We start from the raw sequence: 14,472 nt of genomic DNA, 5'->3' as shown, positions 1-14,472 counted from the left end.
AAACAGCATTTTCAGTGCGAAAATGCCTCTCAAAACTTCACAAGGAACACGTAATGTTACAACAGCCAATTACTCAGGTTTGGTGACTGATAAGTAAGTCCCCTAATATCCTTTGTGAAGGTATCTAATTTTTTTGTAATTATTGACCGGACACACAAAAAATAAAACAGTAAAATTACACCTATATTTCCAAGTAATATATTGTCATTATACATTGTACTAGGAACCTAATTTAAATGTTGTGATAGCTGGGACTAACGGGCAAATAAAATATGTGGGTTTTTTCTATAGTAGCATTGCTTATTTTAAAACTATAGGGGATGAAATTTATTTTATTTATTTATTTGAATTGGAGAAATGGTGTATTTTTTCTTTCTTCCTTTTTTTTCTTTCTTGTTTATCTCTATAAAATGCATAGAAAATAAAGCAATTACTGAAAACAAGTATCGCCCACAAAAAGCCTAATTTGTGGCAAAAACAAACAAACAAAAACAAGATATAGATCAAATTAGGTGTGATAAGCAGTGATAACATTATGGCCAAATGAATGGGAGGAGCTCTGGCAGGGGAAAATGGCTCTTGGCGGTAAGGGTAAAATGGCTTGTGGGGCGAAGTAGTTGATAAAAAATGACTGTTTACAAACTGTTCTTTTATGTCATTGCAGAGAGAGAGCTGATGCAAAGAGCAAAATACACAGGTGAGCAGTGGCTCTCTTAAAGTGAAGGTTAGGCCTTTTTCACATTATGAATCGCCCAGGGCTATTGCAAGCGCTGAGTGTTTTTGTGCATGATTTTTTTCTAGCGATACCCGACATTTTCTGAGTGCATCCCCTGCTCTGGTCCCCGAATCCATGTGGAAAACTGCTCGTTCTGCCACTTTAACGTGACTTCTAGGGACCAGGAAATCCTCGACAACCATCTTGTTGGTGTCACTGTTTGCCGAATTCTTGTTTCCGAAGCCAATTTTCAGATTCTTAGCCATTTAACACCATGTTTGCTGAAGAGTCTTGTTCCCGAAGCCAATTTTCACATCGGCAGAACTAATGACCGCATTGACTTCAATAGAAAATGTCTTTGGAAAATGAAAATCAGTATTTGCCCGCGGAACACTGAATTTCTACAAAATCAGAATTTGGCTGTTCCGATCAACCCATGATAGCTAAAACCTGAAATCTTTGAAATAAAAGCAGCAGTGGCTGAATAGCGTGCTGGTTAAGGGCTCTGCCTATGACACAGGAGACCAGAGATCGAATCTCAGCTCTTCCTGCTCAGTAAGCCAGCACCTATTCAGTAAGGAGACCTTGGGCAAGACTCCCTAACACTGCTACTGTCTGTAGAGGCCTATATGTACATGTTGCCGAATGACGGCTCTCCCAGCTGCCTCAAAACTCCCCGGTGGCGTTAAATACTATCCCCCCTCCAAGTTGTTGCAGCTCGGAGGGAGATGTAATTTGGGGTCTGCAGTCCTGAATTAGCCTTACACACCGCGTGCAGCATTACATTGCTGCCATGGGGTGCCTGGCTCCGGTGCTGAGCGCCAAAACCCCCTGCTTTGCTATAGAGCGCACCCTAGTGGCCGCGGCTCTGGCGCTTTGAGTCTGAGTTTCCATTAAAGAGAACCCGAGGTGGCTTTGTATAACGTTAGTGGGGCACAGAGGCTGGTTGGGCACACTAACACCAGCCTCTGTTGCCCCATTGTGTGTGTCAAAGACCCCCCTGCTCGCCGCTATCCTCCCCGCAGTGCTGGCGACACGCAGCGCGTCGCCAGCACTATGTTTACCCTAGCGCTGTCTGTCAGCGCCGCTCCCCCGCCTCCTCCGCATCGCCGCTACCCGCCCTCGTCCCTTCCCTCCAATCAGCGTGAGGGAAGGGACGAGGGCGGGTAGCGGCGATGCGGAGGAGGCGGCGGAGCGGCGCTGACAGACAGCGCTAGGGTAAACATTGTGCTGGCGACACGCTGCGTGTCGCCAGCATTGCGGGGGTATAGCGGCGAGCAGGGGGGTCTTTGACACACACAATGGGGCAACAGAGGCTGGTGTTAGTGTGCCCAACCAGCCTCTGTGCCCCACTAACGTTATACAAAGCCACCTCGGGTTCTCTTTAAAGTGGATCCGAGATGAACTTTTACACATTGCATAATTGGGTTCCTTTCCTATTGTTTATAGGGCATTCCTCAAGCCAAATACTTTTTTATTTTTGTTTTAATACTCTCATTCCCTATAAACTAAACAAGCCTCACCCACAGGTTTTCAGAGAGCCAAGGCACTTTCAGACAGTAGCAAGGGCTCATGGGAGCTCAGTCTGGGCAGGAGGAGGGGGAGGTATTACTAGCCAGAGATTTCAGAGGCAGAGGGGAGGAGGAGGTGGGATTAGGTTTTTTTTGCTCAAGATGCAGATAAGCTTGTCTATGTGTAATGTTTACAAACAACATGGCTGCTGTCATTGTATCACAGGAAGAAAGAATCATATTCTATTAAAGCTGTTTGCAGCTAGATTTGTTGTGTAAACTTTAGATGAGATATATAGACAAGTTACTTGTTATAGTTAGTTTTTCATCTCGGATCTGCTTTAAAATGAAATTGAACAAATAAGCTGTGACTAAGCTATGTTTTTTTTTTATCTCTCATTCACAGAGTCCCTGGAGCGAGAAATCGGTAAGCTCTGCTATTCCAATGTGGACAGTTTATACTTGTATGTGCATACCTCCCGACATTTTGAGATAAGAAAGAGGGACACTTAGGCCACACCCCTGACACACCCCTAACCACACCCCCAACACTCCCCTAGTCATGCATATTTTGTAGATTTCATAGGGAAAATATGTTGTTTTATTATTTAAACCACACTGGTCCTTTCTACCCTGGTTAATTTTCCTTCATCATAACTTTTAAAAATAAGAAATATATCAATTTAAAGGATATAAATAGCATATGGAGTATATTAAAGACATTTTTTTTCAGTAGAAAAATATATATATTTACATAGATATGCACATGAGTCCTGAAAGAGGGACAAATGAGGAGGACAGAGGGACAGGGCTCCCAAAGAGGGACTGTCCCTCCAAAAGAGGGACAGTTGGGTGCTATGTACAGTATGTGCAGATAAGTCACAGCAAGAAAAAGTCTAGACTAACTAATACTTGTTATGCAGTCGGGCCCGTTTCTAGACTTTTTGCTGCCTGAGGCTAACTTGTGAGGATGCGCACCCCCCCCCCCCCCCCCCTCCGATTTGGAATGATCAACAAGGGAGCATATGCAACAACTTGCCTCCCTCCTCCTTAATCACTGTCAGACTCCTCACACAGCACAACAAGCTGCTTTTCACCTCACTCTCCTCATCTCGCTTCTCCTCCTACCTCCTACTCTGACTGCATGCTGGAAGTGCAAACACACATTGCAAACATGCCGCCTACGTAATCTCTGCGCCTGATGCAAATGTTTCACCTTGCTTCATGAGAGAACCGGCCCTGTATGTAGTAAAGACAACACAAGTGGACCTATAAGAGGGTTTTTTTGCTGAACACTTTGCGTTTACAGTAATTAAATCAGGATTGTCAGCCACAAAATAAAATTCCATTTACCCATTGCTCTGTGTTTATTATGTAGTCTACAATGTGACCCTGCATTCCAATATAATCATAAATGTTTCTGCTGTAATAAATCGTATCTCAGTCAGCCTGCCTCCTTTCCGGTACATTGCCTGGGGGAGGGAAGCTTGTCATCACCCCTCCCACTTTCCTGCTCCTCACTGATTGGCTGAGGGAAGTTCAGTATGACATGCGGCTAAGAAGGCAAATACACCACACCCCTCTGCAGAAGCTGCTGAAATACAATCTATGCTGTGTTCACGTGTGTTTACAAAGCAAGCTAGATATGACAGATGCAGTTTCAAGGAGAAAAAAAAAAGAGTAAGGGAGGAAATGACATCAGGATTGGCTTCAGTCAGAAGTAAAAATGGAAAATGTCTGGAACAGTGTTCTCTTTATCTATATATATAAAATTGGATGTATGTGTGTGTGTGTGTATGTGTGTATGTGCCGCGATCACTCGAAAACGGCTGGACCGATTTGAACGAAACTTGGTATACAGATCCCTTACTACCTGGGATGATATGTTCTGGGGGTCTTGCGGCCCCCCTGCACACCTGGGCGGAGCTACAAACAGCAAATCAGATTTCACCCATTCAAGTCAATGGAAAAAATGTAAAAGGCTGCCATTCTCACAGTAATCAAGCCAGAGTCCCCACACTTGGCACAGTTGGTCACTTGGTGACTGAGGTTACAAATCCAGGAAAAGTGGGCGGAGCATAAAACAGCCAATCAAAATTCAGCCATTCATTTTAAATGGGAAAATGTAAACTGCAGCCATTCTTACACTGTTAATCGCAGGGTTCTCAAACTTGCCACACTTGGTCACTGGGTGAATAAGATTACGATTTAGGAAAGTGGGTGGAGCCTACAACAGCCAATCAAAATTCACCTATTGCGTTTAAAGGGGAATATTTAAACTGCTGCCATTCTTACACTGTTTATGGCAGAGGTTTCAGACTTGCTGCAGTCAGTCATTGGGTGACTGGGGTCCAAATTCACTAAAGGGGCGGGGCCAAAAACAGCCAATCAGATTTCTTTGCTGGATAAACTGCTTCCATTCACAGATTGTTGATGCCAGGAACCTGAAAGCTCACAAAATTGGTCATTGAGTGACTGTGTGACAAAGTTACACAAAGTGGGCGGAGCCAAAAACAAATTTTACTGGGAAAATATAAACTGCAGCCATTCTTACACTGTTAATGGCAGGGTTGTCAAACTTTGCACAGTTGGTCGTTGGGTGAATGAAATTAAGATTTTGGAAAGTGGGTGGAGCCTACAACAGCCAATCAAAATTCAACTTTTGATTTTCAAAGGGAATATTTAAACTGCTATCATTCTTATACTGTTAATAGCAGATGCCTCAACCCTGGTACAGTTGGTTACTGGGTGACTGGGGTTCAAATTCAGAAAGGGGTGGAGCCACGAATAGCCAATCAGATATACAAAGTATTGATAACAAGTACCCCAAAGCTGATAAACTTGGTAATTGAGTGACTATATGTCAAGGTTACAAAAAGTGGGCGGTGCCAGAAACTTAATTTTTTACATGGCAGGGTTCCCAAACTTGACGCAATTGGCCACTGGGTGCCTGGGATTATTATTCAGAAATGTGGGTGGAGCCTACAACAGCCAATCAAAATTCACCTATTGATTTTCATGGGGAATATTTACATTGCTACCATTCTTACACTGCTAATGGCAGAGGCCTTAAACCTGGTACAGTCAGTAATTGGGTGAATGGGGACCAAATTCACTAAAGGGGGTGGAGGCACAAACAGCCAATCATATTTCTTAGATTGATTTCAGCCATTCTGTTATTGGCAGGGTTCTCAAACTTGACACAGTTGGCCACTGGGTGACTAGGATTAATATTCAGGAAAGTGGGTGGAGCGTACAGCGGCCAATCAAAATTCATCTTTTGATTTTCAAGGGGAATATTTACATTGCTGCCATTCTTGCACTGTTAATGGCACAGATTATTATACAGATAAGTGGGTGGAGCCTAAAAAAAGCCAATCAGAATTCACCAGTTGATTTTCAAGGGGAATATTAAAATTACTGCCATTCTTGCACTGTTAATGGCACAAGCCTCAAACTTGATACAGTTGGTCATTGGGTCACTGGGGTTCAAATTCAGAAAAGGGGATAGAGCAGGCACGGGCAAACTTGGCCCTTCAGCTGTTGAGGAACTACAAGTCCCACAATGCATTGCAGGAGTCTGACAGCCACAGTCATGACTCATAAAGGCAAATGCATTGTGGGATTTGTAGTTCCTTAACAGCTGGAGGGCCAAGTTTGCCCATGCCTGGGATATAGCCACAAACCGCCAATCAGATGTGTTTCATTTCACTGGGAAAATACAAATTATTGATACCAAGGACCAAAAGCTCACAAAAATGGTCATTGAGTGACTGTGTGTCCAGGTTACAAAAAGTGGGCGGAGCCAAAAACAAATTTCACTGGGAAAATGTACACTGCAGCCCTTCTTCACTGTTAATGGCAGGGATCTCAAACTTTGCCAAGATGGTCACTGGGTGACTGAGATAAATATTCAGGGAAGTGGGTGGAGCCTATCATAGCCAATCAAAATTCACCTGTTGATTTTCAAGGGGAATATTTAAATTGCTGCCATTTTTACACTGTTAATAGCAGATGCCTCAAACCTGCTATAGTTGGTCATTGGGTGACTGGGGTTCAAATGCTGGAGAGGGGCGGAGCCACAAACAGCCTATCTGATTTGTTTAATTTCTATGGGAATATACAAATTATTGATGCCAAAGACCCCAAAGCCAGGGGCGTAGCAATAGGGGTTGCAGAGGTTGCGACCGCATCGGGGCCCTTGGGCCAGAGGGGCCCCGAAGGGCCCTCCCTCAACTACAGTATTAGATCTCTATTGCTCCTGTGCTCATAATAATGACTTCTATGGATACTTTGAATAGTGGTTATCATTAACAAACTGTTCCATCCTTCTTGCACCTCTTCCATCCCCTTCTTGCACCTCTGCCACTGTAGTTGCCATTGGTAGGTTTTGGTGCGCCGTATCAATTGTTATGTATAGAGTGTTTGGGGGGCCCCATTGTAAAACTTGCATCGGGGCCCACAGCTCCTTAGCTACGCCACTGCCCAAAGCTCACAAACTTGGCCATTGAGTGTCCGTGCATTAGGGTTAGAAAAAGTGGGCGGAGCCAAAACCGGTCAAATACATACACGGGCAGGCAGTTCCAGGTCATTAGTGGGCGGAGACAAATACAAATTTCACTGGGAAAATGTATACTGCAGCCATTCTTACACTGTTAATGGCAGGGTTCTCAAACTTTACACAGTTGGTCACTGGGTGACTGGGTTTAATATTCAGAAAAGTGGGTGGAGCCTACAAAAGTGAATCAAACTTCACCTATTGCTTCTCAAGGGGAATATTTAATTGCTGCCATTCTTGCACTGTTAATGGCACAGGCCTCAAACCTGCTACAGTTGGTCATTGGGTGACTGGGGTTCAAATTCAGAAAAGGAGGTGGAGCCAGAAACAGCCAATCAGATTTTTTTTTCATTTCAATGCAAATTATTGATTCCAAAGACAGCAAAGCTCACAAACTTGGTCAGTGAGTAATTGTGTGTTAGGGTTAGAAAAAGTGGGCGGAGCCAACACTAGCCAAATACATTCCCGGGCAACCAGCTAGTTTACTATATAAAATTAACTGAAATCAAAACGTGGACAGAACAATACATCTGTTACGTAAAAAGAACAAATATTTATCTACTTATATATGTATTTTTCCTGCGATAGTATGCCGTCCCTTCTGCTTTATTGTGACTGACAGGAGAGTAACTTAACCATCAAAATCTACTACCTTGTCTAGGACCCCATTACATCTGAATCCATCTCTGGGTAATGGGATCCAGTGCTGCATTGTGGGAGCTACATCAGTGGGTGGGAGGGGCTGACCCCAGTGACGTAACTAGAAATCACTGGGCCCCCCCCTGTGAAATTTTGGATGCGGATCCCTCCCGCCAAGCATTTAAAACAATTGTGCGGAGAATAGAAAGCTTTTTGTCTGCATGCCCAGACTCCCCAAGCATCACTACAGTACACAGCACATGGGGAAGGGTAGAGAGGCTGGGGATAGAACTGCACTGTACACAAGACCCTGCTGAGCACTGAATAGGGACTGTCTACAAAAACTCTGTCTGCAAAACTTTGTATGATTCCTTATCAGTGGCTGAGCAGATGCAGTCATTAGAACAATTGTGCAGAGAGCAGAAAGCTTTTTCTCTCCTTGCCCTTAGTTGTCAGTCTCTCAGGATGGGCTCCTTGTGGCTTCTGCCCCCCCCCTGCAGCTGCATCCCTTGCAGGGTCTATTGTTACGCCCCTGGCTGACCATTTCTAGACAAGTTTCCTATCAGGCCCATTTTGTAATATGGCACTGTGATTGGACAATGTGAGTGGTGTGATATAGATGATTGACCATGAGTATAAATACTAATGAACTGTTTGCATCAGTTAGGGTTCTGACTAACTTGAAAAAGGAACTCTTTTCCTGAAACATTGCTGTGATGACTGTAACCCTTTACAAATAAAAGAGCATGATGACAATTGGATGGTGCTGTCATTGCAAGAATCTAGCTACAGAGCCGGCTGTCAGTTCCTTCAGCAGGACTGCTTTTAGTAATTACTTTATTTTTAAGACAGATTTTATAGCTGCAGAAGCCTCATTTGAAACAAAATGGTAATAGCTGGGCACATATGAATAAAATAGTATAAAATGCTTGGCAATGGGTCTTTGTGTTTTAGCACAGCAAACACAGTTGTGTTATACCCAACGATATGACATTAAAGAGGAACTCCAGTGAAAATAATGTAGTAAAAAAAGTGCTTCATTTTTACCATAATTATGTATAAATGATTTAGTCAGTGTTTGCTCATTGTAAAATCTTTCCTCTCCCCGATTTACATTCTGACATTTATTCCATGGTGACATTTTTACTGTGGGCAGGTTATGTAGCTGCTCCTAGCTGTTTTGGCTGTTAGAGACAGCTGTAACCAGCTATTTCCTGTCTGTGAACCTTGTTACATTGTAACAAACTGCCAAAAGTACCGCAGTCCCAGAGCTTCTTGAGGGAGGGGTTTCAGCACAAAATCAGTCATACAGCGCCCCCTTATGGTCTGTTTGTGAAAAGCATTATATTTCTCATGTAAAAGGGGGTATCAGCTACTGATTGGGATAAAGTTCAATTCTAGGTTGGAGTTTCTCTTTAAGTGAATTGTCCCTCCAGTCTAAATTCTCTAAATTCTTATTTTGTTTTTCCCCTTCTAGAATGGAGAAAGATTTCCACCAGGAAAGGTATGGCTCTCTAGAAATTCCACCTTCTCACACATGACTACTTCACTCTTTTATCAGAGGGCACATGGCTACCTAAGCCTTATGCTGGGTACACACAATGCAATTTCCCGTCCAATCGACGGGTAATCTAACAGGAAGTTGTGTAAATGTCCAAAGTGTTCCCAATCGATAACAAGATCAATATTCCCATGATAATTGCAGAAAATCGATCCAGTATACAAACGGGAACAGATTGGACATGAATAATCATCTGATTCCCGTCAATCGGACAAGAAATAGCATTGTCTGTACCCAGCAATATATTCTGTGTCTGGGGGAAAAAAATTAAATTATTACTAGTGAAAATATGTGTGCTGGGATCCTGTCCAGGTGAGGCCAGAAGGCCAAAAACGGGCGCAATTGTTATTTATCGATATATGTGGGTGCAATTGTTATTTATTGTAATATAGAAAGCCATTACGCCATTTAGCGGGCAGCTGCAATTAGATTGAAATCTATTGAATTATTGTTAGCAGGGAATAGGGGGGTCTTAGGGTTAGGCACCACCAGGGGGTCTTAGGGTTAGGCACCACAAGTGGGGTCTTAGGGTTAGGCACCACCATGAGGGTCTTAGGATTAGGCACCACAAGTGGGGGTTCTTAGGGTTATCCACCACCAGGGGGTTCTTAGGGTTAGGCACCACCTGGGGGGTCTTAAGCCCCATCTACACGATACAATTCCACCTGCGATCGATCGAATTCAAATGTATCAATTAAATTCAGCATGTCTGATTAGGACTCGATCGATAATGGGATCGATTTTGGTTAGTTATCAATACAAAATCAATCACACTATCTATCAAAACCGGACATGTCAGATTGAATCGATCCAATCGAATTTGATCCGATCGAATTTGATCAATTGCATGTGGAATAGTATCATGCAGATGGGGCTTTAGGGTTAGGCGCCACCGGGGAATCTTAGGGTTAGGCACCACCAGGGAGGACTTGGGGTTAGGAACCACCAGGGGGCAGGGATGAGCTCTGGATGAAACCCGAATGAGATTAATTCAGATTTCAGCCAGATAATTGGTGCAGCTGATGTGGCGGGTGAGCGGGGAGTTAAACTTACCCAGAAGCTGTCTTTTTTAATCTGTCCCACGTCGCGTCTCATGCCGCATTCCAAGCCGTGTCACGTGACTTCTATGCTTCCTCCTTCAACCCGGAATGAGGAAGTATATTAGTCACGTGACGTTGCTTGGAACACAGCGCGAGACGGGACGTGGGACAGATCAACCCCCGCTCACCCGCCACATCAGCTGCACCAATTATCTGGATGAAATCCGAATGAAGCCCATTCAGATTTCATCCGGAGCTCATGCCTGCCAGGGAGGGTCTTAGGGTTAGGCACCACCAGGGGGGTCTTAGGGTTAGGCACCACCAGGGGGGGGTCTTAGGGTTAGGCACCACCAGGGGGGTCTTAGGGTTAGGCACCACCAGGGGGGTCTTAGGGTTAGGCACCACCAGGGGGGGGGGGGGCTTAGGGTTAGGCACCACCAGGGGGGTCTTAGGGTTAGGCACCACCAGGTGGGGTCTTAGGGTTAGGCACCACCAGGGGGGTCTTAGGGTTAGGCACCACCAGGGGGGGGGGGGCTTAGGGTTAGGCACCACCAGGGGGGTCTTAGGGTTAAGCACCACCAGGGGGGTCTTAGGGTTAGGCACCATGGGGGGTCTTAGGGTTAGGCACCACCAGGGGGGTCTTAGGGTTAGGCACCACTGGGGGGGGTGGGGTTCTGAGTGAGAGTAGGGAGAGGTTAGGTTTTAGTTTAGGTTCAACATTATTGGTAAATTTACAGACAATGTAATCCCGCAATTAAATTATTATTTGTTATTGTTTTTGTTATTTAACATTGCGCTTAAATTGTTATTTACCGATATTGCTAGTAATATTGTTATTTAACGTCGCGCCTAAAATAGATCTCAACTTTTTCAAATGTATGCTACTGGGGAGATGCATGTAGTTGTGCTATGCCTAATTGCTTAAAGCGAAAAGTGGCAAACCAAGAGCCCAGTATAGTGTAGTATTTAAGTCCATTAAGTAGATTATAGTACAGGTAGCAAAGATTATACTCACAAGCATGGATTACCACACAGGCAACCACTATCAAGGCAGGTGGGGAGAATTAGAACCTGACCCCACTCGGGTTTAAGAAGTCACTCTCTGTAGACAGGAAGAATGGGGGTAACACCCCTCCACCAAGGGTGGACTAGACAAGGGATTAATTTGTAATTAATTAACAGAGGCGCCAACAAGAATAAAAACGTTTAAAAAGGGGGAAGCCAGGTGGATGAGGAGTCAGACCTATTCGAAAATATTGATTGGTTGTGTGTATGGTGTGCCATGTGTCAAGAACCAAAATCATTGAGGTCGTTTGAAACTTAGAAATTACTCAAAGATCCCATTGTTTAATTGTGTACATTGCTTTGGCATTCTTGACCATTTGACTGCAGTCAGGAAATCAATCAAGACAGTGGATTGCTGGGAAAAAATGGCCACAGATTGCCAGCTAATTAGGGAGGACCCTCCATCTTACTATGCAAGGGCCCTATGTATAAGGTCATGAGGTCCCTGGGGAAGAGAAGGGGTGACACCATGAGTAAACGAGGTGACACCAACCCTAGTGATGCCTCTGTTGACTGGTTTTATCTAATCATCACATAAAGTCAACTTTTGAAGACCGGTATAGTCAGTTATTTTTTTATCCTCTTCTTTCAGAATTCATTTTGTTTGACCCTCTCACTGCTTTCAAAGGCTTGCTGATCTCGCCAGACCAACGCACCATCAGGACTACTGATGTACCTCAGGAAGCCCCCGAGAACGAGGAGAGGTTTGACACCGAGCCTTGTGTCCTGTGTCAGCCGGCCTTCTCCTCCGGCATTCACTACTGGGAGACGGAAATTGTGGAGGAAACCGAGAGGTTCTGGTCTATTGGGATAGCTGCCATGTCCGTTAGGAGGAAAGGAGGCCTTCGAGAGTCTCCTGAGAATTTGATATGGGCCATTAGAGGGACCAGTCAGGGTTACTTAGGCCTCTCTATGTCGGCAGAGGAGATTCTCCTGGTCCAGATGCCGCAGCCTAGGGATCTGGCTTTACTTGGTGGTGGATCAGAACAAGATGAACCTAGACGAATACAGAAAATTGGGACTTACCTGGACTTCAACAGAGGACATCTGTCTTTCTATGATGTGGAGACGTATCAGTGTCTCTACACATTTAATACCCAATTCCACGAGCCTGTCTATCCATTTTACTATGTTGGACCTGGCATAGCGTTCAACTTCTCCATGTCATAATTGGAAGAAATGGTTATTGAATAATCCACCAAACATGCCCTTTTGGTTGGCACTGATTGACCAAAGGACCAGTTTGCAAAAAAAAAAAAAATATATGTTTTGTAAATGATATATTTGTTCCCATGTTTTGTGTACCTAATGCTTCACCCTTACATATAAAATTATGTTTGCCACTTTTTAGGCTTTGTGTTTTCCTTTTTTTGCATACAAATAGTTTATTTACAGCGAATATAAATAGGAATGGATAAGAGGAAAACAAACAAAACAAATAAAAAAATTGTTCTCTGGATGATCTGGCTCTGATTTTAAAGGATATGAGTGCCCAAAACATTAGCAGAAACAGGGGGAGCAGGCATGTAGGGGGAGCTGTGCTGATGACCACTGCTACCCCTGTTCTCCTCTGCATCCCTCCTTTCATACCTAAAGCCCTTCCGGCAGCTTCTGGACTTGGGCACCACTGCGCCTGCCCTGGTCCCATATCGCTTGACCACAGCCGGGAGCGCCCTGCGTATGTGTATGACGTCACATGAGCAACTATTTCTATTATTTGGTCTCTGGTTTGCTTTAAGCCTGGGGGAAAACAGTTTTACTTATCTGGGGCTTCTACCGGCCCCCTGCATTCAACCTGTGCCCATGCTGGTTCTAAACGAGCCTCAGGTCCCCCGCCACAGCTTTGTTTCGTTTTTGACAACTAGCTTGATCACTGGCCACTGCGCAATGACGTCATCAAGTTGACGTAATCAAGACGCAAACCGGAACTTAGCGGCAGTGCGAGCGAGGATGCCGGCCAGAGCGGAGGGGGCTTGAGCTGCTCATCGCTAAAGCCTGGGGGGTGAGTAAAGTCAGCTGGCAATAAAGGGACACCTGGCTATACCGGGGACACCATGCCTAGCTAACTATACTGGGGATCCGGCTGCCTGACCCCCCCCAATGAACCCCCCCGCATGTAAAATGGCCTGGTCGTTAAGGGGGGTTAGGCAGCTGGTCCCCAAAGGGTTAGAGAGACTCTGTAACAAAATGTTCAGCCTTATTTCTTCTATCCTATAAGTTTCTATACCTGTTCTAATGTGCTCTGTCTAACTGCAGCCTTTCCTAGTTGCACAGTGGCTGTATTATCTCTGTTATATAATCTAATCTTTCCTCTGTCGGGCTCAGGCACTCAGGCTGGAATGTGCAGGTCTGCTTGTGATAGGATAAATGCTATACACACCCTCTCCAGGCCCCCTTCAAGCTCTGTATGACTCACACACTGAGCTACTCTCAGCCTATCGCATGCTGTTAGCAGCCATGTCTTTTGTTTGTAAACACTGCCTAAAACTGGCAATTACAAGCCGGGATTGCAGCAGGGAGTGGCAGAAACAGCACAGAGGGGGCCAGGAGAACATAATGAATAGAATGGTATGCTTTTTATTGTAAGAATTTTAAAGTAGAGATTATCTTTAAATAGAGATGGATAAGATGGGAAAAAACCCTCCCCCCCAAAAATAGGTTGCTTGCTGGTTAATATGGCTCTGATTTTAAAGCAAACCTGTAGTCGGGAAGGGGGGAAGTTACATACTTACCTCAGCAGTTGGCAGTGGCGTAGCTAAGGAACTTTGTGCCCCAATGCAAGTCTTACAATGGGCCCCCCGAAGCACTCTATACATAACAATTGATTTGGTGCACCAAAACCCGCCAAGGGCAACCACAGTGTCGAAAGTGCAAGGAGGGGATGGGGAACAGCTTTTGAGTGATCACTACTATGCAAAGCATCTATAGAAGTAATTATTACCAGCACAGGACCAATAGAGAGCTAATACTTTGGTTCAAGGAGGGCCCCTTGGGGCCCCTCTGGCCAAAGTGCTCCAGTGCAGTCGAGACCTCGCACCCCCTATTGATACAACACTGGCAGTTGGAAGCCTCTGGATGGTCCAGGGGCTTCCTGGATCGTTGAAGACCCCACCATTCCAGCACAGGATCCCTCACCATCTTCTGGCTGTTGGCAAGCCTACCTGGACTGGGCATGTGCGAGTAAGGTCCGCACATGCCCAGAAGCAAGTAGAAACCATTTTTTTTCAAACTCACCGTCATGTCTCCTTTAAAGTGCAACTGTTGGGCATAAAATCAAAAATCCATTCTTTATTTTTATCTGGTTAACAAGTAATAAGGATGCTAACCAGGCAATCCAAAAGTTAAAATCTCTATTACTTTTATTGTTGATAAATGACCATTCC

At 44.7% G+C, this 14,472-nt stretch overlaps 1 protein-coding gene across 1 annotated transcript in view; it reads left to right on the top strand.

The window, feature by feature from the left end:
* Positions 1-12,437, top strand: part of LOC137528070 (butyrophilin subfamily 1 member A1-like) — a 33,095-nt gene extending 20,658 nt beyond the window's left edge. Inside the window, exons 5-8 of the mRNA XM_068249325.1 lie at positions 665-697; positions 2,633-2,653; positions 8,901-8,927; positions 11,682-12,437. Coding sequence (XP_068105426.1) covers positions 665-697; positions 2,633-2,653; positions 8,901-8,927; positions 11,682-12,259 — 659 coding nt within the window. The 3' untranslated portion in view covers positions 12,260-12,437. The remainder of the gene's footprint in view (positions 1-664; positions 698-2,632; positions 2,654-8,900; positions 8,928-11,681) is intronic.
* The last annotated feature ends 2,035 nt before the right edge of the window (positions 12,438-14,472 follow it).

This window comes from Hyperolius riggenbachi, chromosome 8, assembly GCF_040937935.1.
Source record: "Hyperolius riggenbachi isolate aHypRig1 chromosome 8, aHypRig1.pri, whole genome shotgun sequence".
Classification (NCBI taxonomy): Eukaryota; Metazoa; Chordata; class Amphibia; order Anura; family Hyperoliidae; genus Hyperolius; species Hyperolius riggenbachi.
Note: the sequence above shows the minus strand (reverse complement) of the source record. Positions and strands in the feature narration are given on the sequence as shown.